Here is a 27,118-nt window from a genome sequence, read left to right on the forward strand (position 1 = left end):
CGGTGACTCGAAATGTTCACGTCCCGAGAGACGTTGGATGGTAGCCGCGGTTCTAGTCGCGGTGCTCTCTTGCCATCAAGACTGGCCGTATGCCAAACTCATTATACAGGGTGAAATCTAAATAACATCCTCCGAAAGAATACCAACAGGAGAACTGAATATTTTTACCATAAAAAAATGTGTTAAAAACAATATAAAATTTGGAGTCTCTCAAATACTGACTGCGCTGTATTCAGCTATTGAATTAATTAACCAGAGGGAGACTGTACAAAAGTCGTTTGCTTGGGTACCTCTGTCCCATTCGTGTTTCAACCATGAAGCAGTTGTGTTTGCATGGCTGTGTTTCGGTTTGAAGGGTGGGATATGGCGTGAATTTACTGGGTACAGAGGAATAACACCTGAGTGCTCAGGAATGGCAACGCATGAGGGGTGTCACGGGCGAAACAGTATACTCTGTTATGTCCATGGTACTGCTCATGTCTATAGGCGACGGTGACCACTTTGCATCAGGTGGGACGTCAGCTTGTTTGCCATTCTAAGTCGTATAAAAAAAAAATATGACAGATTTAATATTTTTTGTTTAATTTACTATAAAATCATTTACTTATCATTATCGTCATCTCGGCCATTATCCGTCCACTGGTGAGCATAGGCTTCTCCCGTAGACTGTCATAAGGAACAGTCCTGAGCCAACTGCATCCAATGAAAATCATTTACTCATCCCCTTATCCCTCTTATCCGATCCATCACAGATTCCCTCTTACAGCACCTCTGTCCTTCGTCAAGCGCCAACATACCTATGTCGAAGTTAAAAAAGTTACTTGGAAAATCCGCCAGTACCGCTTGGCTGGGTCCACCTCCACAGTCAATAGGGTTCAATTTCATTTAAATAATCCTCCGGTATATATATATATATATATATATATATATATATATATATATATATATATATATATATATATATATATATATATATATATACATTGAAAAATTAGTGCCCAAGCAATCGACTTTTGTACAAAGTCTCCCTCTGGTAAATGGTATGTGTACATATGGCGGACTGAACGCCGGACGGTGTTCTCTACCAGTCGATCATTGGGCAGACAGGAAATAAGTAGGCGGTGCATTATTGAATAGAGGAAATATAAAGCAATACTTGGTATATTCATATATTGTAAACAAATAATTTTTGTTATACCACTGAGGTGGCAAACAAGTATACGGCCCACCTGATGGTAAGCGGTTACCGTAGCCTATGAACACCTGCAATACCAGAGGTATTACGCGCGCATTGCCAACCCTGAAGAAACCTCTCTACCACCCTTTTGAAGAACCCCAAATCGACAACGCGCGCGTAATACCCCTTATATTGCAGGTGTTCGTAGGCTACGGTAACCACTTACCATCAGGTGGGCCGTATGCTTGTTTGCCATCTCAGTGGTATAAAAAAAGAACCGATTGAAATAAAACAAACACTAAATGTTAAGTGGAGCAAACCGCAACGCGTTACTGAAAATCGCATTCAAATCGGTTAAGCCGTTTCTGAGATTAGCGTGCACAAACGTACAGTATATTGTATTGATTGAACGATAAAAAATGCATTTTTGTTTTGTATGCGACTAGTAGTGGTGCATAAGCTGACGGCCCGCCTGATGGAAAGTGGTGATTGTCACCTATATACATGAGTAGTACTATAGACAGTACAGAATACAAACTAACAGCATATTAATTTTTTTTTTCTTTTTGCCGCAGTTACTCCAGTCTGTGGATGAAGACATCAGTATAAGCGGCGAGCACAAGACGCCATCTAGACAGGTAAGTCACATAAGACCATCTTTTTTTTTTTTGTAATGGATGATAATGGAATGGCACCAGTGGGGGATGATAGGTGAAAATGAAAAGGCAGGTCAGTTAGCCCATCGCGATAAATACACCTGGAATTCAGCACGATGATTTCCAGGGGGGACCACGTGGAGGTCGACCTGACAGGGTATATTGCTAGCAATGGGACTGGTAGTCCGCATTACTAACAATCCCTTCAATCCAGTACCATCTGTTATAATAATGGGAGAAAATGGTATGGTAACCCCGCCTGCGCTATCGGTATACACCGACGGGGCACCAGTGAGAGGTGATAGGTGAAGATGAAAGGTCAGGTCAGTCGGCCCATCGTGAAAAATTCAACAAGAATCAACCATGATGGGTTCCAGTGGAAACCGCGTGGAGGTCGACCTGGTCATAATACCGTCTGTTACGTTGCGGTGGACTGTGATGATGTAACACGTGATAAGGACACGGATTATAACAGAAATGTATTGTACAGCGACAGAAGAAACGAAACAATGTCAAAATATACAAATGAAAATTGTAAATTAAAACATTTTAAAAGCAAATCTAGGAAAAAGTATAGAAAAAGATCTAAAGAAGTTTGCATCAGCTGGTCGCTAACACCGTCCATCCACAACATATGTGTATGCGTGCGTGCGTGCGTGCGTGCGTGGGTACACACCCACGTGTGCCGTGTGAGTGTGTGTGTGAGCGTATCCGTGTGTGAGAGTGTGATGTGACACTAAATAAAAATATAATATTAATAAATAGAATACTTTAACTATATAATGTAGCATAAATATTGTGTTTATTTATTTATTTATAAAAAACACACCAATAATATGCTCACAAAAATTAAGCAGACAATGTACAATGTTATAAGTAAGTAAAAAGTGAAAAACTACCATTAAAAAATGCTTAAATCTAAGTTTACTCTGTTTTGTATACTCTGTTATGTGCATGATACTGCTTATGTGTATAGGCGACGGTTACCACTTACCATCAGGTGGGCCGTCAGCTTGTTTGCCATTCTAAGTTGTATAAAAAAAATTATAAGATCTGACTTGACTGACAGACTTCTACGCTGACTCAGTGACTTCATCCCGAAGAATTCCAGACGATCAGTATAAGTTCAATATAAGTGCTACTACTGTCCTCACGCTGGTCTATCTGACCATGTATATCTATCCTATATACTCCTAACAAGATATGTATTGGGGGGAAAGGGATTGTTAGTAATGTAGACTGAGAATACCATTGCTAGCAATATACCCAACCAGGTCGCCTTCCTCGTGGTTCCCCCTGGAAACTATCATGGTTAATTTCTGATGAATTCATCATGATGGGCTAACTGGCCTGTTTTCATTCTCATCTATCACCCTTCACTGGTGCTCCGCCAGCGTATCCCGTTAGCGCAGGCGGGGTTACCAAAAAAAAAACAAGATAGGTATTCAGCTGCAAATCCAACAAATGTAAATTGATACTAATATAATAATTGTCACAGGTGTCCCCCAACCCCCTACCAGTGTCGGCGTCCCCCCACACGCGGTCGTCTTTCGCGTCCCGTGCTTCCCCCGAGCCGCGCAACGGAGACCTGTACCCCGGGGCGAGGGCCGACGAGCAGGAGAAACTGTTGAAATAACCCACACCGCCAACAGTGAGGATAAATTAGAACTGTGTTCCAAATTTAGAAGTGAACACCGCCATTTGTGAGATTAAATTAGAAATATGTTCCAAATTCAAAAGTGCACACCGCCGTATGTGAAGATAAATTAAAAATATGTTCCAAATTCAAAAGTAAACACCGCCATGTGTGAGATTAAGTTAGAAATATGTTCCAAATTCAAAAGTGCACACCGCCGTATGTGAAGATAAACTAGAAATATGTTCCAAATTCAAAAGTGATTACCGCCATTATGAAGATAAATATTTAGAAGTATATTCTGAATTCAAATGCGATACCGTCATATGTGAGGATAAATTAGAACTGTGTTCCAAATACAAAAGTGAACACCGCCATGCTGAGAATAAATTATTATAAATGTATTCTAAATTTACAATCACCGCTATTCAAATAAAACCATATTTGTAAAAATAAATTGTAAATGTATTTTTACAATTTATTGATGCTAATGAGAAATGTAAGTAAATAATCACATTATCTGAAGGTCACTGTCTGCATTATACCATGCAATATTCAAATGCAATGTACCATACGGCGGGCCTTATGTTTAATCGACACGTTATTAATATAGAAAAGATATTTGACACTAGTCTATAATTAGTAGTTACTACCAGTGATTTTTAAACTATTTATTTGCTTTGCGTTATTTTATACAAAAAGTTGGAAATCTCATTAATAATTAATTCGATCAACTTAGTGGTATTAGAACGGAACGGCGATGCTATTCTGTAAGGTTCGTATTACGTCTCGCAGCTCACCTCACCAACCGACTTCAAAAAAGGAGTAGCGTTCTCAATTCGGTTTTTTAATGGGTGAAAACGGATTGGTAACCCCGCCCGCGCTATCGGTATACACCGACGAGGCACCAGTGGAAGATGATAGGTGAGAATGAATGCAGGTCAGTTGGCCCACCATGATGATGAATCGACAAGAATTAAACATGATGGTTTACAGGGGAAACGCGTGGAGGTCAACCTGAGAGGGTATATTGCCAGTAATGGGGCTATTAGACCCCATTACTAACAATCCCTTCTCCCCTCCCCCCTCTCAATTCGGTTGTTTTTTTTTTTTCATGTTTGTTACCTCAGAATAGCGTCATTTATAAATTAATTTGGAAAATTTCTTTTTTATATGAAAATATGTACATATATACTTTCAAATTGCTCATATGGAAATTTCATCAAAATCGATTCAGTAGTTTAGTTTTTCAAAACAAACTAGTTATGTCACGATTAAAGTCGATTTGAATATCTATATATTGGGTTTCTCTGAACATTGATGATGGAAATAAGGTCATCACCCATTACGATATCGTCCATATCGGTCGGATATCTATTTTCGAATATGTTAAAAATCTGTTATCCAATATTATTTTTTGGATAACAGGATTTTAACATATTAATAACACCCGAGTCCTCAGGAATGGCAACGCATGTGGGGTATCATGGGCGAAACAGTATACTCTGTCATGTCCAGGGCACTGCTCATGTGTATAGGCGACGGTTACCACTTTCCATCAGGTGGACAGTCGGCTTGTTTGCCATTCTCAGTTGTATAAAAAAAAATATTATTAGACCCGGTATATAGATATTGTAACTGAAATATATAGATATTGCTCTATATAGTACGAAATGAAATCCCTAATTCGAAATGAGTTTTGAAAACTAATGTGAGTTCCTAAAGATGGTAACACAAATGTGTTCACTTTACAACGCCGCCACACTAACGAAATGGCGCTGTGGTCGTTCTCACTTGTTACATAGAATACCAAATGTAAATCACTCGTGAATCCGCTAGTGAAATTTGAGATTGACTTTACAGAATAGCACTGCAGTGTTAAGGGCGTTCATACCGATGTGTCGCTACGTCACAATTATATATCAATTTACAAAAACAATTGAATATTCTTCAATGTTTCTGATTGTTTATTTAAACAGTGCTCTGCTACCAAATACGTTAATCATAGAATATATTATTATATGGAAATGCATGAGCATGTATGAAAAGATTGATGAATGTGGAAGAAGCGAAAGAGGTCTGTTTGAATCGAAGCATTTGGCGTTCCATTGTTTCTGCCTACCCTAATGGGAGACAGGCGTGACAGATATGTATGTATGTATATTATTATATCTTTTTCTAGATGAAGTGAAGTTAAATGCAAGGAAGTCGATGGATACGGATGGCTCAGAACCGGTCCTTATTGCAGTCCATGACGGACACTTACGGATGGATAACTGCATATTTAGTTTCGAAAATTTTCAAATATATTTTTCTCAAACATGCTTGGAAATGTGAGCATTATTTTGACAATCTTCTTCGAGATAAATCAAAATTGCCGCACTGTCCAGATACATGCGGGCAGCGGCCGGCAAAAGTTGTATGAAAATCCATATCTGTCGTGTTTTGCGGCCAGATAAATTACTATGTAAACTCATATCTGTCCTGTAATTTAAGAATGGAATGACCTCTTACTTCGAAACATGGCTACCAAGGAGGTAACTAATACAAGGTTTTATTTAAATTTCGAAGTGGCTTGCAAATAGAAAGCTGTTTATTGAAAAAAAAAACAAAGGAACATTATGACGCGTGAAAAATTATTATTGTTCGTTATTCGTCATTGAACTTAAAAAGTAAAATTGTGTTTTTGATTTCCGCGCATTGTTTGAGAAAAGTACTATACAAGCCTTGGCCACAACTAGGCATTGATGGACTCACGTATGTGTGCCTCGGCTACGCCTAGGCCCACATTTGCACGTTCGTCCATCAATGCCTCAGTTGCTGGCCGCTGCAATAATGTACTATTTTCTATCAAATTCAGGGACGGCTTAATAAGAAAATTATTGCATTATTGTTTAAGCTCGTTATCAGAGTACTTTTCAAATAATCGAATCGGAAACATTGTAAAATGTTGTTTTTTTTTTTTTTTAATTCACAGATAATAGCGATGTTGCCACATTTCGTTATGAACGCTCTTAAGTGTTTATAAAATATTTAAAAAAAAAAGTAATTTTTCTACGCTTACAATAACGCATATTGTGACAATAATTCTAGACCCCATGCTAGGATTCTTTTTATCATGACGGTCTAGGTAAGCCTCGGCTAATATCGATACCGGTACGATATCTATATATTGGGTTTTCTCTAGATATCTAGATATTGATAACCGGAAAAGGGTCATCTCTAATTTCAATATCGCCCATATCGGTTGGATATCTATATTAATTTCGATATTATACAATATGAAATTTAACTGGTTGATTATCCGCAGCGAAAAGATTTGGTCTCAGTAGTACTATCGATTCCAAAAGTAAAATTAAAAAAACATGTTTTTTTTTTTTTCGAATAATCAAAAATATAATTCTCCAACTCGAAAGCGTGAGAAACAATTAGTAACTCATTACACGTGACGTATTACTACGCGCGTATTTCATTCATAAACACAAAGTACCGATGATGTGTCGTTGTGAAATCAAATTGACAAAGCATTCGATAAAGATTTCGAGTTTCATTTTTCCAAATTATAAATCTGCCATTATTTGACTTTTAGGAAAAAAGGGTTTACGAATCGATTGTACCATCGAGATCAAATCTTTTCGCTGCGGATAATCAGCCAGTTAAATTTCACTTTGTATATTGAATTACCAATATTCAATATATCCGATATTGTACCAATATATAGATATTGTAACTATATTCTAGAGTCTTGTAGTATTATTTTTGCATATGCAAATAAAGAACAAACAAGCAACTGTCCGGTCTTATTAGAATAAAGTTAAACAGGTGTTAATTACATGTTTAGTCCTCTTACTACATAAGCGTGTCTGACATATGTTTACGTCTAAACAAAAGAAAGTCTGTTGTATTAAAAATAAAAAATGTTTAAGGCAACACATTTTATTATAATAGTCTATAGATTTTGGTATATAAAGTTACAAATAAACGTTGCCTAAACAATGTTTAATCGCTTAGACACAGTTTTGTTAAACACTGTTTAGATAGGCAGTGTTTTAATTTTTTTTTTGTAGTAAGATTATTTATGTTTTTGCTTATGAGGGTTATCATTGGCGTCACTGTGTATACTGTGACGTTCATGATGCTGCACATATGAACAATCTATTCTATTTTATCTTAGTTTTTTTTTTCAAGCACATGTTTACTTATTGGTCTAAAATTTCAGTTTTTTTTTTTTTTTTTTAATATTGCGAAAACTATAAAAAATATACGCGACAAACTCCCAAATTATACAAGGAAATAGATAATAATTAATTATAATGCCACAGTGTAAGAAACGAGCAGTGGTCCAACGTGGGCGTGTCCCGTACCATTGTAAGCCGGTTCGGGACGCCGTACTGCAAACGTGCGCATTGGACGACTGGTGAGCACTTCTTTACACTGTATTTAAAGCACTGTAATATAGTTAAATATAGTGCACTTAATAGATTATAAAAAAATAAATAGATTAAAAAAAATAGTTAAAACTGTATAGCGAAGGACTCTGATGTTATAAATTGATTATTAAAAAAAAAAGTTGCACCCTTGTCTGTATTAAATAAAAATTTATGTAATTTATTTTAATAGAAATTGATGATAATATAAACAAACGAATACAATAATCTCCCCCTATAACATGGGTTTTTTTCTAAACTGTGAAAATGGCATGGTAACCCCGCCTGCGCTATCGGTATACGCTGGCGAGGTACCAGTGAGAGATGACATGTGAGAATGAAGCAGGTCAGTCAATTTTACCAGATGGGAGTCTTTGTACAAAAGTCGATTGCTCGATCATCCATTAAAAAAACTTCTACAACACGGAACGAATCTCTCTAACTTTGTACCCTGTAAATTCACGCCATATCCCACCCTTCAAACCGAAACACAGCCATGCAAACACAACTGCTTCACGATAGAAACACGGATGGGACAGAGGTGGCCAAGCAATCGACTGTACAAAGTCTCCCTCTGGTAAACTGGTACTGAACTTTAATGGCGGAAAGGTCGTCGCCCATTGCGATATCACCCGTATCTATTTTTGAATATGTTAAAAGTCTGCTATGCAATTTTTTTTTTTTTTTTGGATAACAAATTTTTAATATTATCGTTCTTGTATCAGTACATAGATATTGTAACCACTATATATATTATTGGTATATATATACTATTGCTATATATTACTCACTCCTATTCTTGTGATAAATTCAACGAAACCTTTTAATTTATTTCCATTGAAGGGAACTTTATAAAGCTATTTTAATTATTACAGTGTTTTGTTACATTCTTTTAAATGGAAAATGTACCGCAAAAGAAAAAAAAAACACTTCAATAGTTATTTATAGTTTTTTTTTTTTTTTTATTAGAAGTTTTTTTTTAATAAAGGGGTGTAAATATAGAATTAATGTTACTAGTGGTTCTCGATAGGAAATGATAATGCGAAATCGGCACTAAGATATGTTACGTCTGCTTTTCTACGTTCAGCGCCATCTATCGGTAGTACTGTTGTTAACACTAGATGGCGCTGTTTATATATATTTGCAAAATGTAACGAGGACAGAAGTTGTACGAAGTGGCTTGTTAGTAAAATATTTAAAAAAATATATTTTTTGAGATCCTGAACGCTAAATATAAAAAAAGCAACATAGACTTCATAATAATACTTTCCAGTATTTGTATTTTATAACTTCTTTAATTTTAGAAATTTTAAAAATTCTATTCACTTCACACTATTTCTATTCTTTTATAAAACCATCAATTTGTGTAAAGCGCCATCTATTGGGGCAACAATAGTACTACCATACGTGGCGTCGTATATGGAAAAATAAGCAAAAAGATATAAATCCAATTTCAATTAACAGCGGCAAAGTACTTTTAGAATAAAGATTGTTCTGTTACATCCATACTCCCCCTGGACAGTTGGTAAACTAATCTATCGATAGATACGTTATCGCTATCACAAAAAGATCACAAAAACATCAGATAAAAAGACACAGCGACATCTAGCGCCTTGTTCTTGCTAAAGAAAACTTGTTTATCAATAAATTCGTTTATCATTCGTCTTGGTGCACTAAGGCGAGTACTTAACTATTATTAAATTATATTTAAACAATGATTGTATTATTTATTAAGTTGTAGTAATAAGCAGTAATTGTAAGTTTTCAAATGTACCTATATCTTTCGTGGAGCAACAATGCACGAATTAGTTAAATTTAAACTTTCCCGTTGTTGACACATATTTTAAATACACTATCGGGACTTAACGCGACGAAAATTGCAGGTCAATAGTACTTCTACATACCTGTTTCTTTATTGCCGACGTTTCGACGTGAATTGCGCCACGTCGTGCCCACGGCAGGGCTGAAGTTAGCGCCGTCTTTTGGCAGTCTGCGCAGTCTCTTCGGGTACCCTCCAATTGTCACTATTATTATCTAGGTCCATCATAGACACCAATTTCTTTCAGATATTCAAAGGTTGACTGAAAGAGATGTCAGAATATATATATATATATATATCAAAACAAAGTAATTGTCTTCAAATTGACGTTGATACTAACGGGCCGAGTGATGTACCGACTCTCGTGCGAGTCGTTCCGCGGTCCGCGCGAAGACCTATAGCCCGTGAGCTGCAAGACGGCCTCCGGCGCTGCCCAATCGCGCATAATTTTCTGTCTTCAATTATCAATTAACAGTTAATTGTTACGATAAAAGTGATAACGCAGCTGTAGGCATGCGCACGAATCGTTCCGCGCGCCGATCTACAGCCCCCAACTGCTAGACAGGCGTCGGTGTTGCCCAATAGCATGTGCAGTGCGGTGCGCGAGTGAGAAGTGAAGTGTGCGAGTGAGAGCGACGTCGTGCGTGATTGGTAGTCCGCCAGTCGCGCCCCAGGTCCGCTAGCCGCCCAGCCTCGCCGTGCGCTGCCCGCCCACGCACGGCGACTCCAACCTGCGGGTTTGCCCAAGCGACCCCCTCAGCCGCAGCCGGGAGCCGCGAGATAAGGGCAGCGATTTCATTGTGAAATCGTCTGTACCTTGTCGCACCACCACTTTTCCCCTACCATTCCTAACCCCTAGTCGCCCTACAACGCCCTCCACCCGTCTTGCTTTCCCTTTACCATCTCTATTTCCCATACTGACTTTCTCCGGAATTACGGAACCATTATGTCCCAACGGGGCCGCCCTCGCGGCGCCCCCGAGCGCCCTATTGTTAAGAGGGATCTTTTAGATCCCTTCAAGTCAGAGATCATCCCCGCGTCAGCCCTGGGGCTCGGTCCCCGTCGGCCGGGAGATTGGGCATCACGCGGCGTGTGCCTGAGTGCACTCTGTTGCGGGATACTCCCCGGTCCCCGTCCCCCTCCCGGGGGTCGACCCCCCCACGGAGGCTACTAAGCGCGCAGCCCCTATCTCTACCTCCTCGTCGTCGGAGTCATCCGTAGCTCATGACGACAAAAAAGTCTGCGCAGAGGAGTCGTCCCCTGCCACCCTTCCCAGTTCCACCAATCCCAGTTTCTGCACCGGCTCTGCCGACAGTTCTCCACGCGGCCACTACCCGTGTGCCCATTGCTAGACGCGGCGAGCACACGTCGTTACGGAGCCAAGGACAGGGCAGACATTATTGCCGACCACCTACAGGGGCAATTCCAGCCCCATCCCTATTCCGATCTCATAGATCCAGCAGTCGTCGAGCATCATGAGCGACTGACACGGCGTGTAGAGGAATTCCTAACGGGCGAGTCCCCGCCGCTTACAGGTGTAGATTTTATCTCGCCTGCCGAGCTACGGAGGACCGTGGAGGGCCTACCCAGGAGGAAGGCGCCGGGTCCCGATGGAATTCTCAACGCCGAGGTAATGCAGCTGCCGCGAAGATGCCTGGTAGCGCTCACTAGGCTCTTCAATGGAATCCTCCGCACCGGCCACGTTCCAAAGTTTTGGAAACTGAATAGAGTAATCGTCCTCCCCAAACCAGGTAAAGATCGCCGCCAGGAAGCTACCATCACGCTACTAGCACACATAGCTAAACTGTTTGAGAGATTGTTGCTCGGGCGGTTGGCCGAACATTTCATTCCTAGGAGCGAACAGTTCGGCTTTCGGTCCGGGCACTCGACCACTCTGCAGCTGGCGCGCGTGCTGCACCACCTGGCCGCCGAGTACAACCACGGTCGAGTAGTCGTCGGTGTTTTTTTAGCAATCGAAAAGGCATTCGACCGTGTTTGGCACGCTGCCCGCCTATATGCGACTGGTGGCGTCGTTTCTCAGGGGCCGTAGCTTCTTCGTTTCGGTGGAGGACGCGTGCTCCGACACCCACCCAGTGGTCGCCGGAGTTCCACAAGGTAGCTGCATTTCCCCAGCGCTCTACGCGCTGTATACTAATGACATCCCAGTTCTTGAAAGCCAGCCCTATACACTGGCCCTGGAACGGGAGGTCATGCTCGCTCTGTTTGCAGACGACACGGGATTTTTCTCGTCGTCGTATTGGAAAACGAGAGCCACCGCACAAATGCAGCGGCAACTGGACTTGCTGCCGGGGTGGCTAGACCGGTGGCGCATAACCGTCAAAGTTTATAAGATGGTCGCGCTACTGGTCCGCCACAACCGCACAGCACCACCACCGCCTTTAAGACTCCATAAGCAGGAGATCGCGTGGAAGAACACCGTGCGATACCTTTTTTTTTTTTTTTTTTTTTTTTTTTTTTTTTTTTTTTTTTTTTTTTTTTTTTTTTAACGTCTGGAAAATGCTTTATGCAGACCCATACACCTTGTGGGAGGTGAATGGGTACTGTGGGAATCCCCCGTAAGGTGGGGGTGTACCCACTAAAAACCAGACGATATACCCTCGAGGTGCCATATGTCGGAGACATGGGTTCGCTTTCGCACTCACCACATCTCAGACGGCAGCGACCCGCCCCCAGATGGTAAGAACAGGTCTCCTCTCTCAAGATAGGGTGGATGGCGTGCTCACCCTACCACTCGGAGGATGCGCCGGTATATTAGCACATCCCCCAGGACCGTGCGATACCTAGGGGTCAACATTGACCGGTCGCTGAAAATGGGGCCGCAAGTCGATCGGGTCATAGCGCAGATCCGCGCGGCTCGAGCCTGTCTCCGGCTGGTACTCACCTCCAGGCTGCCGCTGCGGATGCAGGTCTCCATTTACAAAACCTACGTCCGCTCACGGCACACTTACGCCGCTCCTGCTTGGTAAGCACTGTGTTTTCCAACGCTAAGGCACCAGCTGCAGGCCCAGCAAAACATCGTTATCGTCCGTGGCTTAAGAGTCCCATCAGTCGAAGAGTTCGTCGTCGGCATGGCGAGCAAAATATTCGCCTGTGCCGACGGCGATCCGCATCTCCACCTGAGGGGCCTCGGCCGGGCCGCTACATTTACCAGAGGGAGACTTTGTACAAAAGTCGATTGCTTGGGTACCTCTGTCCCATTCGTGTTTCAACCGTGAAGCAGTTGTGTTTGCATGGCTGTGTTTCGGTTTGAAGGGTGGGATATGGCGTGAATTTACTGGGTACAGAGGAATAACACCTGAGTCCTCAGGAATGGCAACGCATGGGGGGTATCATGGGCGAAACAGTATACTCTGTTATGTCCATGGTACTGCTCATGTCTATAGGCGACGGTTACCACTTTCCATCAGGTGGGCCGTCAGCTTGTTTGCCATTCTAAGTTCTATAAAAAAAAAAAAAAAAAAAAAAAAAAAAAAAAAAAAAAAAAAAAAAAACATGCGCGTCCGTCGGACGGCCGTCCCACGCCTAGGGACCTCCTGTGCACAAGCGACTAGCGATCGCGATTGCCTCGTCGACCAATACGACGACTCTCCCTATCCCTTTTTCCCCATCCTCTTCTTCACTCTCTTTCTCTTGCCCGTTCCAAGTGTGTATTTCAATACACACTTGGAACGGGCGAGAGGAGGTTTGAAAAGGCCGACACACTTCTTGTGTCGGCCCTTACTAACATTTATGTATAAATCTAACACCTACTCATGCTCACGTACGATATCTACACTGCGTTGAAACAAATTATCGAGTGTTTTAGCCCATACCCACTTTCCATATTAAAATTCGTCGGATGTTTCCTAATTTTAATGATATTATCCGAGAATAACAGTAAAGTTCGGTTGATAGAACTTTTGGATCATGCAGTGTGAAGGTTTCTGAAGAGACTGCACGGGCTGTTAGACGAAGACGTTGCTCAATTCGGTCCTGTCGTGACCGCGACGTGGTACAATCCATATCGAAACGTAATTCAGTCCTGTCGTGACCGCGACGTGGTACAATCCACGTCGAAACGTAATTCAGTCCTGTCGTGACCGCGACGTGGTACAATCCACGTCGAAACATAATTCAGTCCTGTCGTGACCGCGACGTAATACAATCCACGTCGAAACGTCGACAATAAAGAAGCAGGTATGCAGGTACTGTATACGTGCAAATTTTGTCATCGCTTAAATGCCGATAGTGTAATTAAAAAATGCCCGCATTGTACTCCGATTGGAAAGGTAAGATGGCAGTGAAATCTCTGACTCGAGAGACGTAATACACTAGTCCTGAGTAGTGGAACATAAGAGATATCATAAGTCTCGCTATTATACCCTGCAATGTCAACAGTGCTATTTGTGTCTATAGGCGATGGTCACCACTTACAATCAGGTGGGCCGTTAGCTTACTTCTTCTGTCTGTTATTTTTTACACTACTTAGAATGACAAACGACCTGATAGTCCACCTGATGAAAAGTGGTAACCGTCACCTATAATCATGAACAGCACACGTTCATAAACACGTTGGTACCTTTTTGTCACTTTGTTTACTACTAACCTATTTATGCCTCCATACACAGTAGACATGGGTAATGTGAATACCGATGCGATATTTATATATTGGTTTACTCTGGACATTGATAGCGGGAAAAGGTCAACACCCATTACGATATCGGACGTACCGGTCGGATTATCTATCTACGAATATGTTGAGTCTGTGATCCGATATTTTTTTTTTGTTAACAGACTCAGCATATTCAGTATTGGACCAATATATAGATACATAAGACAAATTTCTAACAAATTTATTTTTAAGAGAAAAGTCTACGAATATCTTTGGAAAAAACTGTGAAAGCAGTTCACCTTCATCATCATCACCTTTGATCTCTATCGTTGTTTATTTGTGTTATCGTATATAATCTATAAGTAGGTATATTTATATATGTATATTTATATTTGTATATTTATATTTGTATATATGTATTTTTATTACATATTTGTATATTTATGTAATATTTGTTTAATGTATTCATGTATGTATATTTATATAATCTCTATTGTATGTGTTGTAATTTTTTTTCACCGCATATTAAAATTTCTGTTTAGCCAAAGGTTGACTGGGAGAGAATGCTATATAGTATTAAGTCTGCCTTTTGTACCAGACATTTTTTTTTTGTAATGTGGTCAATAAAGCATAAATAAATAAATAAATAAATAGATATTGTAACTAAAATATATAGATATTGATGTATATTGCCCATCCCTAATACTCAGTTATTTCACTGCCATATCCCATATTTCATATTTAAATGGTACAAATACAATGTAAAAATGGTCTTTTAAAATGAATCTCAAATGTAGCGTAATACGACGATTACCCTGCCTTACCGACATCTCTGAGCCTCTAATGTGCATTATAAGAAAACAGTGTATTTAAAAAAATTAAATCCATATATGTTTGCGTCGATAAGTGCTGAATTTTGAGTTTCCGAAATCGTCCACTAGAGGCGCAGGTAAGGTGTTTTTATACAAAGTGTCAACGTAGCCGCTAACACAGTTGCAAAAATATATTACTACCGTAAATGAATTGCTAAAACATATCGGAATGTAACTGCAGATAATTTACATCTGTGTCATGCACAATCCGTGTCATCTAGACCTAGGTAGAAGCCTCGGGGCGACCTCTGCCTCAGCTTCAACTCCGGGTATTGCTAGTCCTCTTTGCTAACAAGCCCTTCTCTTCTCCCCCTTCCCCTTCCACCTATAATAATTGTGAATTGTGGCACCATCTATATCTCATCAAATTTTAAAACGCCACAAACTTTTATTTAATCGGCAATCTATTTACGGCAGTGAAATACTCTCGACTCACACTAGTCACTTCGTTCCTTCTATAAACAAACAGTATTGTACAACATTTCTCTATTAGTACTAGTGTTAAAATGGTCGGTCATTAAACGAAATTGAACACGAGTAGATGGCGCTAGAATCGACACTTGTTGCTTTTGGTGATTATTTTGTAATCAAAGATAATTTGTAGCAAAATTTCTAAATTGGCGAGTGTTTTTATTTCTTTTTTACCGATACAGTAATGAGTTATCATAATTTTTGTCTTTATTCTCTTGTATTGTACAATTTTGTAAAAAAATACACATTAGCAAGAGACATTACGATTGTGTGGGTTATAATTCATTCAGGAAAAGATGACGTATTATCTGCCACTTGTCATTCATACATAATAATGAAAACCAATCATCAATTTGGAAATTTTACTTCAAATTATCTTTAATTAAAAAATAAACAACAATAAGTCTGGACAGCGCCATCTGTTATTTCTTGTCTGATTTTGTTTAGTGACAGACCACCTTAAGAGCGTTCATACCGAAGTGTGGCACGCCGCAATTATCCATCAATTTTAAAAAATAGTTGAAAAGTTTTAATGTTTTTGACTGTTTATTTAAACAGTGGTCTGCTACCAAATTAAAACTTTAATTACGCAATAATATTGTGACTGATATATATTTTTTTTTTAGTTTGATGGCATAAATGTATTTGAACAATTCTGAACTTTATTTCGGAAGTACTATGAAGTAGGTGCAAACATTTTTGTAGTAGATTTATATACAATATATTCTATGATTAACGTGTTAGTTTGGTAGCAGAGCACTGTTTAAACCTTCTTCGCATGATTTTTTATTTATTGGTGAAATAAATCAAGGTGATATAATTCATGTTCAAAATTGATGGAAAAATGATTAAAAAAATAAATTTGACAGCTATGTTTTTTTTCTGCAATGGACATTAAAATGGTATCCAGACACGATCAATTTAAAGTGAACTTGTTCTTTTATATAATTTTTAGGCGTTCAATGTTATGATGGAAATTTCCACCAGTATGCAAAAAAAAGTAATATTGAAAAATTGACAGATACATGCGACGTTGCCACACTTGGGTGAGTAATGACCGATTCTTTTGTGAACAAACAGTATTGTAAAACATTTCTCTATTAGTAGTAGTATTAAGGGCGTTCGTACCGAAAACAAATTATAATTTTAAATGCATGTCTTCGCAAAATACTTTTTTTTTTTTATTAATTAATTATTGATATTTTTTCTGTCATGTTTAATTCGCCAAAATTGGTTCACAGATTTATATTTGTAAGACATTGTGTTTGGGTAATCCCTTTATGGACTTCCGCGATACTGGGTCGCCCAGTTCGGAGTCTAATATACTCGTGTTGTATATTACTTGTGTTTAATAAATAAATAAAAGTTGAAAAATTTACAATATTTCAAATTCTTTTTTATTTAAGAGAATTCCTCTGTCGTGGCTACTTTTTTAATGGGTGATAATGGAATGGTAACTACCTGCGCTATCGGTATACACCGGCGGGGCACCAGTGAAGGATGTTAGATGAGGATGAAGCAAGTCAGTTAGCCCATCGTGACGAAATCAACAAGAATTGTTCACGATGGTTTCCAGGGGGAACCGCGAGGAGGTCGACCTGAGAGGGTATAATGCTAGTAATAGGGCTATTTGACCCCATTACTAACAATCCCTTTACCCCCACAGTTACAATATCTGTACACTGGTCTCGAAACAAATATGTTAAAAGTCAGTGGTATAACAATAGGGTTTTTTGTTTTTTAATGGATGATAATGAAATGGTAACCCCACCCGCGCTATCGGTATACATTGCCAGGGCACCAGTAAAGGATGATAAGTGAGGATGAAGCAGGTCAGTTAGCCTATCGAGACGAATTCAACAAGAATTGTTCACGATAGTTTCCAGGGGGAACCACGTGGAGGTCGACCTGATACGGCATACAATGGGGTTATCAAACTCCATTACTAACAATCCCTTTCCCCCCGTAACAATAGGGTAACAGGACTGGCTATAACTGAAATATATATATATATAGTTATATATACATATTACTCTAAGTACAAATTCGCAGACAAAAACCAGTTTGAAATAAACTTCGAATTCCAATATCAATATTTTTATTAATTCCAAATTAACTATTATTTTAAACTAACATTTTTGTGTACTTATATATTAATTATTTTACAAATTTACTGTGTACTTAATATACTCTAATTAATACTTGTATTTCAAAAATAGAATAAATAATAATAGAAGATTACGTCCCACAAAAAAATCGATATCAAATGTGATAAAACTAGTTATTGATCTAAAAACTAAACTACCAAGTTTGATAAAGTTTCTATGGGACCAATATGTAAGTATATCCTTTCAGTATAATCTAAGCCTTTCAGATAAAAAAAAAAAGAATTTTCCAAAACGGTTTACAGCTGGCGGAGTTATATAGTACATTACTGCAGCGGCCAGCAACTGAGGCATTGATGGACGAACGTGCAAATGTGGGTCGAGGCGTAGTCGAGGCACACATACGTGAGTCCATCAATGCCTAGTTGTGGCTAAGGCTCGTATAGTACTTTTCTCAAACAATACGCGGAAATCAAAAACACAATTTTACTTTTTAAGTTCAATGACGAAGAACGAACAATAATAATTATTCACGCGCCATAATGTTCCTTTGTTTTTTTTTCAATCAAGCTTTCTATTTGCAAGCCAGTTCGAAATTTAAATAAAACCTTGTATTAGTTACCTCCTTGGTAGCCATGTTTCGAAGTAAAAGGTCATTCCATTTTTAAATTACAGGACAGATACGAGTTTACATAGTAATTTATCTGGCCGCAAAACACGACAGATATGGATTTTCATACAACTCTTGCCGGCCGCTGCCCGCATGTATCTGGACAGTACGGCAATTTTGATTTATGTCGAAGAAGATTGTCAAAATAATGCTCACATTTTCAAGCATGTTTGACAAAAGGTAATTAGATTAAAAAAAATACAACCGAGTTTAGTATCTTCTTTTTGAAGTAAGCATGGGTAATAACTTCATCAGAATACTGTTAGGTTTAAGAGGTCGTTGTATAGTTTTGAGATGGAATAAGTTTGGATCATAACTGTAATCAGTAATGTAAGGTACATCTATAAAAGCGTTACAGCGTTTACTTCTAACTTAGTGTTAAACGATGTTTACAATGTAAGGCTGGCAATACTGCGTATTGGCGTGAATTTACAGGGTACAGAGGAATAACACCTAAGTCCTCAGAAATGGCAACGCATGGGATGTATCATGGGCGAAACAGTATGCTCTGTTATGTCCATGGTACTGCTCATGTGTATAGGCGACGGTTACCACTTTCCATCAGGTGGGCCGTCAGTTTGTTTGCCATTCTAAGTTGTATAAAAAAACATTGATAAATTTTTGTATTGTTTTCTTTTTAATGTTTCATTTTTGTTTGCAAACTTTTACTGTAACTTATAACAAATAAATATGGCTACCGATCTGATATCTATATATTGGGTTTCACTGGATATTGATGGCGGGAAAAAGGTCATCACCCATTGCGATATCGTCCATATCGGTCGGATATCTATCTACCAATATGTTAAAAGTCTGTTATCCAATATTATTATTTGTATAAGAAACTTTTAACATATTCGTTATTAGACCAGTATTTTTTTATTTATTTATTCATCAGTATAAATATGTGTACATGGCGGACTTAATGCTAAAAGCATTCTCTCCCAGTCAACCATAGGCAAGTGTCAGAATACTCGAATGCGGTACTAGTAATTATTGATATACATACATATTAAAATTACATATATAAACGAATAAATATATATGAATAACAAATATACTTACACATATGTGACATATACTATATGTGGGAACGACCACTAAATAGGTCGCATTGTAAAACTAGCAATGTCCCTTTTATCTGTAAAAATTGAACCTAAATTAAAATAATTTTATTATTATAATAAAATTGCAACTATATTGCTACTATCATGGTCGGGCAAAAAGTGAGTTTAAAACATAATCAAATACTTCTTAAAATTACACAGATAATCCAGACATTGGGACCGAATCAGTGGCGCCATCTCTCTGAACGTCTCTAAAATTAAAATTTCAATTTGATATCGCAACGAAATCTTTAAAGTAAGGAACAATATTAACTCATTTACTAATACATTTAAGTCAAAATTAGACCTTTAGTTTATAATTTGATTACTAAAAACAATAATTCCGTAAAATTGTTAATTTTTTTTACAACACAGGGGGCAAACGGGCATGCGGCTCACCTGGTGGTAAGTGACTACCGCCGCCCATGATCTCCCACAACACTAGCGGCATTGCAGGTGCCGGTCTTTTAAAAAGGAATATGCTCTTTTCTCGAAGGTTATGATGTCGTATCGGTTCGAAAACACTGCTGCTGGAAGTTGATTCCAAAGAGTGGTTGTGCGTGGAGAAAGTGCCTTGAAAAACGCACGGTGAAGGACCGCCACTCGTCCAGATGATCGGGATGAAACTTTAGTTTGTGGCGGGTTGTACGGTGGTGAAAATCAGCAGCAGGTATCAATCCGAACAATTCCTCAGAGCACTCCCCATGATAAATTCGATAGAAGATGCACAGAGATGCAACATCTCTGCGCAGTTTCAGTGGGTCGAGTCGGACAGTAAGGCGGTGATCATCAAATTATCGAATTAAAATATTATATTAAGTGATAGATTTAGAGAAATAGCTGTCAGAAGCGGTCCATTGCCAGTTTTAGAGTTTGCACCTTATTAATACTTATTAAGAGCTATATTTACTTATTATACATTATCTAGTTTTACGCACACAGATGTTTATATACTTCAAAATAGATTATTATTGATTTTCTTCATATATCGACCTTATTTTAGTTCATCTTATTAATTCACATTGATTATAGAAAGTGATCCCATCTAGCAGGACTACCATCATAGTTTAGAATGCTTAGATTATATAGACATAGTATCTACGTACAAATGATTTACTAAAAATAACGGGAATTTTTTTTTATCGAGGGTTACCAGTATATACTGTTTTTTTTTTTTTTTTTTTGTTGGGTGAAAATGGTATTGGTAACCCCGCCTGCGCTAACGGGATACGCTGACGGAGCACCAGTGAAGGGTGATAGATGAGAATGAAAACAGGTCAGTTAGCCCATCATGATGAATTCATCAGGAATTAACCATGATAGTTATCAGGGGGAACCGCGAGGAGGTCGACCTGGTTAGGTATATTGCTAGCAATGGGATTCTTAGTCTCCATTACTAACAATCCCTTTCCCCCCAGTTAACATATAGGAGAAATTAAGATCACAATGAAAAATAAAAAAATTATACAATATTCCTATAAATATATTTAAAAGTACAAGATTAACAGTGCATAATTATTCAGAATGACGCATATATTTACTGATTATATATATTTATATCCGAATATATCCTTAAAATATGTTTTCATTTGTAAATAATTAAAAATGGTCGCCATTTTAATTAATATAAGTATATTATTTATTAAGCAATGCGTACATATGTATCTTTACTTTACACTAGAGAATATAGTTCCCAATACAAATTTAAACAATCGACCAACTCTAGGGATTTTTAATCTAATTACTGGTAACACTGAAAAAAAGCGCGAATAATGCGTTATTATGATATGAAAAAAAAAGTCAACCGTCAAATTAGCTGACTAAATTTTGACACATTTTAGACATTAGACTCTATATAATCTAAATTCCAGACAATTTATCTTTTTGAAGACTAGGCAGCATGGTCTCCGACCTTAGCCTGTTCCAAACGGAACAAACGTACTAAAAAAAAAAAAATATATAATCTAAGCATCATGAGTTGCAATTTATTATTTTTATTTGAATTATAGCCAGTTTTAACGAAACTTAATGAAAATGTAAAAACAAATTGAAATTATCACAGAAACACTTTCTAAATAGAATTAGTAACAAATCGAAACATTCAATTGATTAATCTAATTTTTATTTGTACTACTGTTGGACATCAGCGAACTGTCTTATGACCAAGTCAGTCATTGCTTTTTTTTATATTTTTATTAAATTCCATTGAAATAGTCTATACTAGTTACAGTTATCGAAAATGGAAATACAAAGGTACATTGCTATACAGCCTAATTTTGTGTAATTATTTCGTTGTGTGTCCTTTCCGTGAGTAACAGGCTAAGGTCCATAACTGTGCTGCCTATATAACGGCTTTTCATAGAACAGAAATAAAAAAAAAACATATAGTGCTTAATTCCATTCCGTGATGGTAGACTTGCTGGGAAATATTTTTTGTGCAGTTTTTAAACTAATCCATTTTTAACCAGTCGAATTTATACTCTTATTATATTAATATTGTTACTAACATGAGGTGAAGGCTTTATTTTATTTAGTTAAAAACGAAAACTGAATTAATAGATGAGTTATCGCTGCTGCCTGTCAAACAGAAAGAGATAGCAATATCAAGCGTTCTCTTCTTATAAGCATTAACGTATTTAAGATTATTTTCCAGGGAGGCCATGCCGTATATGCACTCTCCAGACATGGTATTACCGATAGCTAAAAGCTTCGTTACTCCCAGGATGGGAACCAAACAATTCTAAGATGGACACGGCCCAATTAGACCCCTTTTAAATACGCCTACACTTATATGTGTGTTAACGAAAACTTATCTATCGTCAGATTCTTTTAACTAGGGTAGAATAAGTTTACTAGTATCTATAAATTATTCATACAAATTACAAACAAAACTAAATGAAATTACAATAAGTTGAGAGAGATAAGTTTTCTGCATAATGCCAATTTTAAATATTTGTTAAAAAAATGTACAGTGTACCATACCATGAATACCAAAAGAGATATTTTATTGATAATAAAATTCCATACTTACTGGTTAGCAATGGATCAGTTTAGTATTGTTAATACATTTATATTTATAAACTTTTTACATCGTGCACTGCGCGTCAATGGAATTAAAAAATAAAAATACTTTTTTTTTCTTAAGAAAAATTAAAACTTATAAAAAGCGGTGTTGATAATGGCGTCTGCAGATTAATAAATATAGAGTAGACGAAAGAAGTCTGTATGGTATGTTTTTTTTTTTTGTAACATAAGGGGCGACATAAACGAGCGTGCGGCTCACTCGATGGTAAGTGACTACCGCCGCCCATGATCACTCACGACACCAACTGCATTGCAGATATGTTGCCGGCCTTTTAAAAAGGAGTAATGCTCTTTCCTTGAAGGTTACAACGTTGCATCGATTCGGAACATTTGAATCGGGACATTACATGTTCCATTGTTTTTTTTTCCTACTCGATTATTTTGCAGTTTTTTTTTTTTTTGATAGAATACAACCCATGTTAGTCAGTGATCGCTTACCATCAGGTAGGCCGTATGCTTGTTTGCCACCTCAGTGGTATAAAAAAAAGTGAAAATGTAGCTTTCTAAAAATGATATTATTTCAAAACCGATTAAGTATTTTTCCAGTTTATTCATTACAAGTAAAAAATCAAATCTTTCCTTTTTATAATATTGATTCAGATAAATTAGTGCTGTATTTAAAAAAATCTGCTTGTAGGTAAATGATTCCTGAAGATTTCCATGAAATGGTGATGTCTGTATCTTAGACTCTCTCGTCGGCTATCATATCAGAGTACCTACTACCAACACCAACATAAAAAAACAAGCTACACAGAAAAAAAACACGACTGCCTTTTTTAAAAAAAAATAAGTAAAAGTAAAAAAAAAATAACCAGTATTGCTCAGGATGATGTAAGGATTTTAACAATATCTCATACATCTAAATCTTTACAGGCATTTAAAATTTATGGCGGAATAAACTCACATACATGAACCTGAAAACAATACACTCCTTTTTTTTAAGGCAGTCGTTAAAATAAAAAGCCAAATTTTTTTTACAAAGCCAGTAAAATTATAAAAAACCAGTGTCTGCGCTTGCGCCGTACTGTGTGTGTGTGCTGTGTGTGCATGTGGACGTGGGGGCGTGTGTGTGTGCGTCCGTGTGCGCCGGGAGAGGGGCGCGCTATGGCGGCGTCATGCTGCCGCCATATTCAGGGGATGCTCCACGACCTGCGGGCAAAGGTATTATTTCTGTACAGCTTTCACAAAAAAATATAAAACTACATTCGTAAACGTAATCTCACCTCGACCTCTGCCGCGGCCCCGACCCCTGCCCCTCCCGCGACCGCGTCACCTCCTTCCATCCCCAAGTCCCACCATGTCTGGAACAGAATGCAAATAATATAGAGTTTTCCAAAGACTTTTTTAGGGATCGTCAAGTGTTTAAGTTACTGAAATTGGCGACTCGAGACCAATTACAAATTAAATTCTGACTGAACTCCAAAAGCATCTGAATATTTAAATTTGTCTGGATCGTTTAAAAGTATATAAGTATAAAAACATGTATCGTTTAAAAATGGGGGGAAAGGGATTGTTAGTAATGGAGACTGAGAATCCCATTACTAGCAATATACCCAACCAGGTCGACCTCCTCGCGGTTCCCCCTGGAAACTATCATGGTTAATTCCTGATGAATTCATCACGATGGGCTAACTGACCTGTTTTCATTCTCATCTATCACCCTTCACTGGTGCTCCGCCAGCGTACCCCGTTAGCGCAGGTGGGGTTACCATACCATTTTCACCCATTAAAAAAAATCGTTTAAAAATATCATTTGCTTTGGGCATATAAAGGCACCATCCGATAAATAAAAAAATTAATTAATCATAATTAATCATCCGTTGCTATCCTTAAGAACTATCCTGTAATTTCACTGCCATATCCCACCCTTCAAAAACTCACTACAAACTAAAGTTCCATCCCAACCATCTGGACGAGTGGCGGTCCTCCACTGTGCGTATTTCAAGGCACTTTCTTCCACGCACAACCACGTTTTAGAATCAACTTCCAGCAGCAGTATTTCCGAACAGAAAAGAGCATATTCCTATTTAAGATGCCGGCAGCACACCTGCAATGTTTCTGGTGCTGCGTGTGATCATGGGCGGCGGTAGTCACTTACCATCAGGTGAGCAGCATAATCGTTTGTTCCTGTGTTTAAAAAAAAGTAACCCAAAACACTTTTGTGCAAGTACAGCTGTTTTTCATCGGAAATATAGAAGTTTAGACACCTCTGACCTTCTATATTTCTGCTGCTATGTACCCACAAGCAGTCGACTTTTGTACAAAATACCTCTGGTAACTTCTTATGGTTGAGACAGTACCTATATTAGAGGGGGGAAAGGGATTGTTAGTAATGGAGACTGAGAATCCCATTGCTAGCAATATACCCAACCAGGTCGACCTCCTCGCGGTTCCCCCTGAAAATTATCATGGTTAATTCCTGATGAATTCCATACGCACAACGGCCCAAATGAGAGGCTAAGCGCGGAAAACAGAGTCTTTCTCTCCTGATGAATTCATCATGATGGGCTAACTTTCCTGTTTTCATTCTCATCTATCAGCCTTCACTGGTGCTCCGCCAGCGTATCCCGTTAGCGCAGGCGGGGTTACCATACCATTTTCACTCATAAAAAAAAGTACCTATATTAGATGAAGCTCAAATTCTTTATCCATATAATTACATACCTAATCGACTGCAAACCTTGGCATATGCGAGCGTACACTAAAAGCGCAACCGCAAGTGCTTGGGAATCCAAAGCCAGTACATTAAACAAAAAAAAAGTACCTATATTAGTGGCGGTCTTTTCCAAATAAGCTAGGGGACCCTGCAGCGCGGCTCCAGCGTACGCCCCTCGTCCACCAGCCAAGAACATGCCCTGGGCAAGACTGCTCTGCATCTGTGGACACCCCATGGTTGTTACACCCTGGGCAAATGGAACCCGTAGTGATAACGAATTATGATACTTATAATGGCAAATAAGCTGATAGCCCACTTGATAGAAAGTGGTAACTGTCGCCTTTAGACATGAACAGTAGTATAGGCCTACCTTTCAAACCGAAACATAGTCATGCAAACATAACTGCTTCACGCCACACGCGGTGCATCCTGAAAACCATTGTGGTGGGGGAAGAGATTGTTAGTATTGCAAATAACTAATCACGTTACTACCAATATACACTGGAAACCATCGTGCGGAATTCCAGGTGTATTCATCACGATGGGCTAACTGACCTGCCTTTTCTTCCTCACCTATCACCTCTTACTGGTGTCCCGCCACTGTATACCGTTAGCGCAGGCGGGATTACCATTCCATTGTTATCCATTAATTAAAAAAAAATTTACGCGGTCCACCCATACCACATGGGTCCATACCACATGTTCTGGAAATGGGCCAACTGATCTAACTTCATCCTCACCAGGGGAAAAAGGATTGTTAGTAATAGAGACTAAGAATCCCATTGCTAGCAATATACCCAACCAGGTCGAACTCCTCGCGGTTCCCCCTGGAAACTATCATGGTTAATTCCTGATGAATTCATCATGATGGGCTAACTGGCCTGTTTTAATTCTCATCTATCACCCTTCACTGGTGCTCCGCCGGCGTATCCCATTAGCGCAGGCAGGGTTGCCATAACATTTTCACCCAATAAAAAAAAAACTTCATCCTCACCTATCATCATTCAATAAGGTCAATTCGGGACGTCATTTCTCTAGGCCCATTTCTTAACCTAATATTTTAAAAGTTTCGCTAAATTACTGTTACATGGACCATCGTAAACTAAATTTGTAATAATTCCGATCTAAATCTGGAGAGACTGGCTGAAAACCAGCGCTGTGCAACTGTTCACATTGCGCTGAAACACTCGCAGCATCAGCTGAATCGGTTCCTTTTGCCTAGTATGGGACACTTCTTGTTTATTTATTTATTTATCTTATTTTATTGGCACATAAAACAGATCACAACCATAAGAAACTTAAATAATAGTTACATTTGTGATTCGGCTAGGTTATAATCCGATCACATTACGTGTACAGCTTGAGTATTTCATGTAAAGCAAACGCATAATATAAAAAGAAATACTTAAAATGTTATATAAATATATGAAAGATAAAACTATATAAAAAAAAACATATTTTCAATCGTATTCTACAAAATAGAAAACAAGTTCTTCCTAAATATCAAATATTTTGTACCGAATTTCTTGTTCGTTCGTTCGTTCGTTCTTGTATTTTCTATTGTGATTTTATGTTTACTGACCATGAATTTGTATTATTTAATCATTGCCGTCAATATCTGAACTGTAGCAACATGGATTTTAAGTATTTTATATATCAATTAACCTGACTTTATGGACACTCATTATTATACGTGGTTTCTTTCATACATGCACGTATATTACTTGCATACGCCCACTCTAACTTGCCTACCTCGCTTTGGAATTATAATTTTGGTTTGTGTAAACAAAATCCGTTATTGGCTGTGTTTTATTTATTTATTTATTC

General features: G+C 38.3%; 1 protein-coding gene and 1 long non-coding RNA gene across 2 annotated transcripts in view; one reads left to right on the forward strand and one right to left on the reverse strand.

Moving 5' to 3' along the window:
- The window catches only part of LOC113521140 (unextended protein-like), a 34,792-nt gene extending 25,181 nt beyond the window's left edge, over window positions 1–9,611 (forward strand). The window contains exons 14-15 of the mRNA XM_052901305.1: window positions 1,753–1,815; window positions 3,332–9,611. Coding sequence (XP_052757265.1) covers window positions 1,753–1,815; window positions 3,332–3,469 — 201 coding nt within the window. The 3' untranslated portion in view covers window positions 3,470–9,611. The remainder of the gene's footprint in view (window positions 1–1,752; window positions 1,816–3,331) is intronic.
- An 8,148-nt stretch (window positions 9,612–17,759) lies between these two features.
- Window positions 17,760–26,261, reverse strand: LOC128202130 (uncharacterized). Its single transcript, XR_008253619.1, has 3 exons — window positions 25,400–26,261; window positions 23,859–23,936; window positions 17,760–23,784 (listed from the first exon to the last, which is right to left on the reverse strand). It is a non-coding gene; the product is annotated as an uncharacterized LOC128202130 (long non-coding RNA).
- Between the last annotated feature and the right edge of the window lie 857 nt (window positions 26,262–27,118).

The sequence above is a fragment of the Galleria mellonella genome, unplaced genomic scaffold, assembly GCF_026898425.1.
Source record: "Galleria mellonella isolate WM207_F2 unplaced genomic scaffold, CSIRO_AGI_GalMel_v1 utg778, whole genome shotgun sequence".
Taxonomy (NCBI): domain Eukaryota; kingdom Metazoa; phylum Arthropoda; class Insecta; order Lepidoptera; family Pyralidae; genus Galleria; species Galleria mellonella.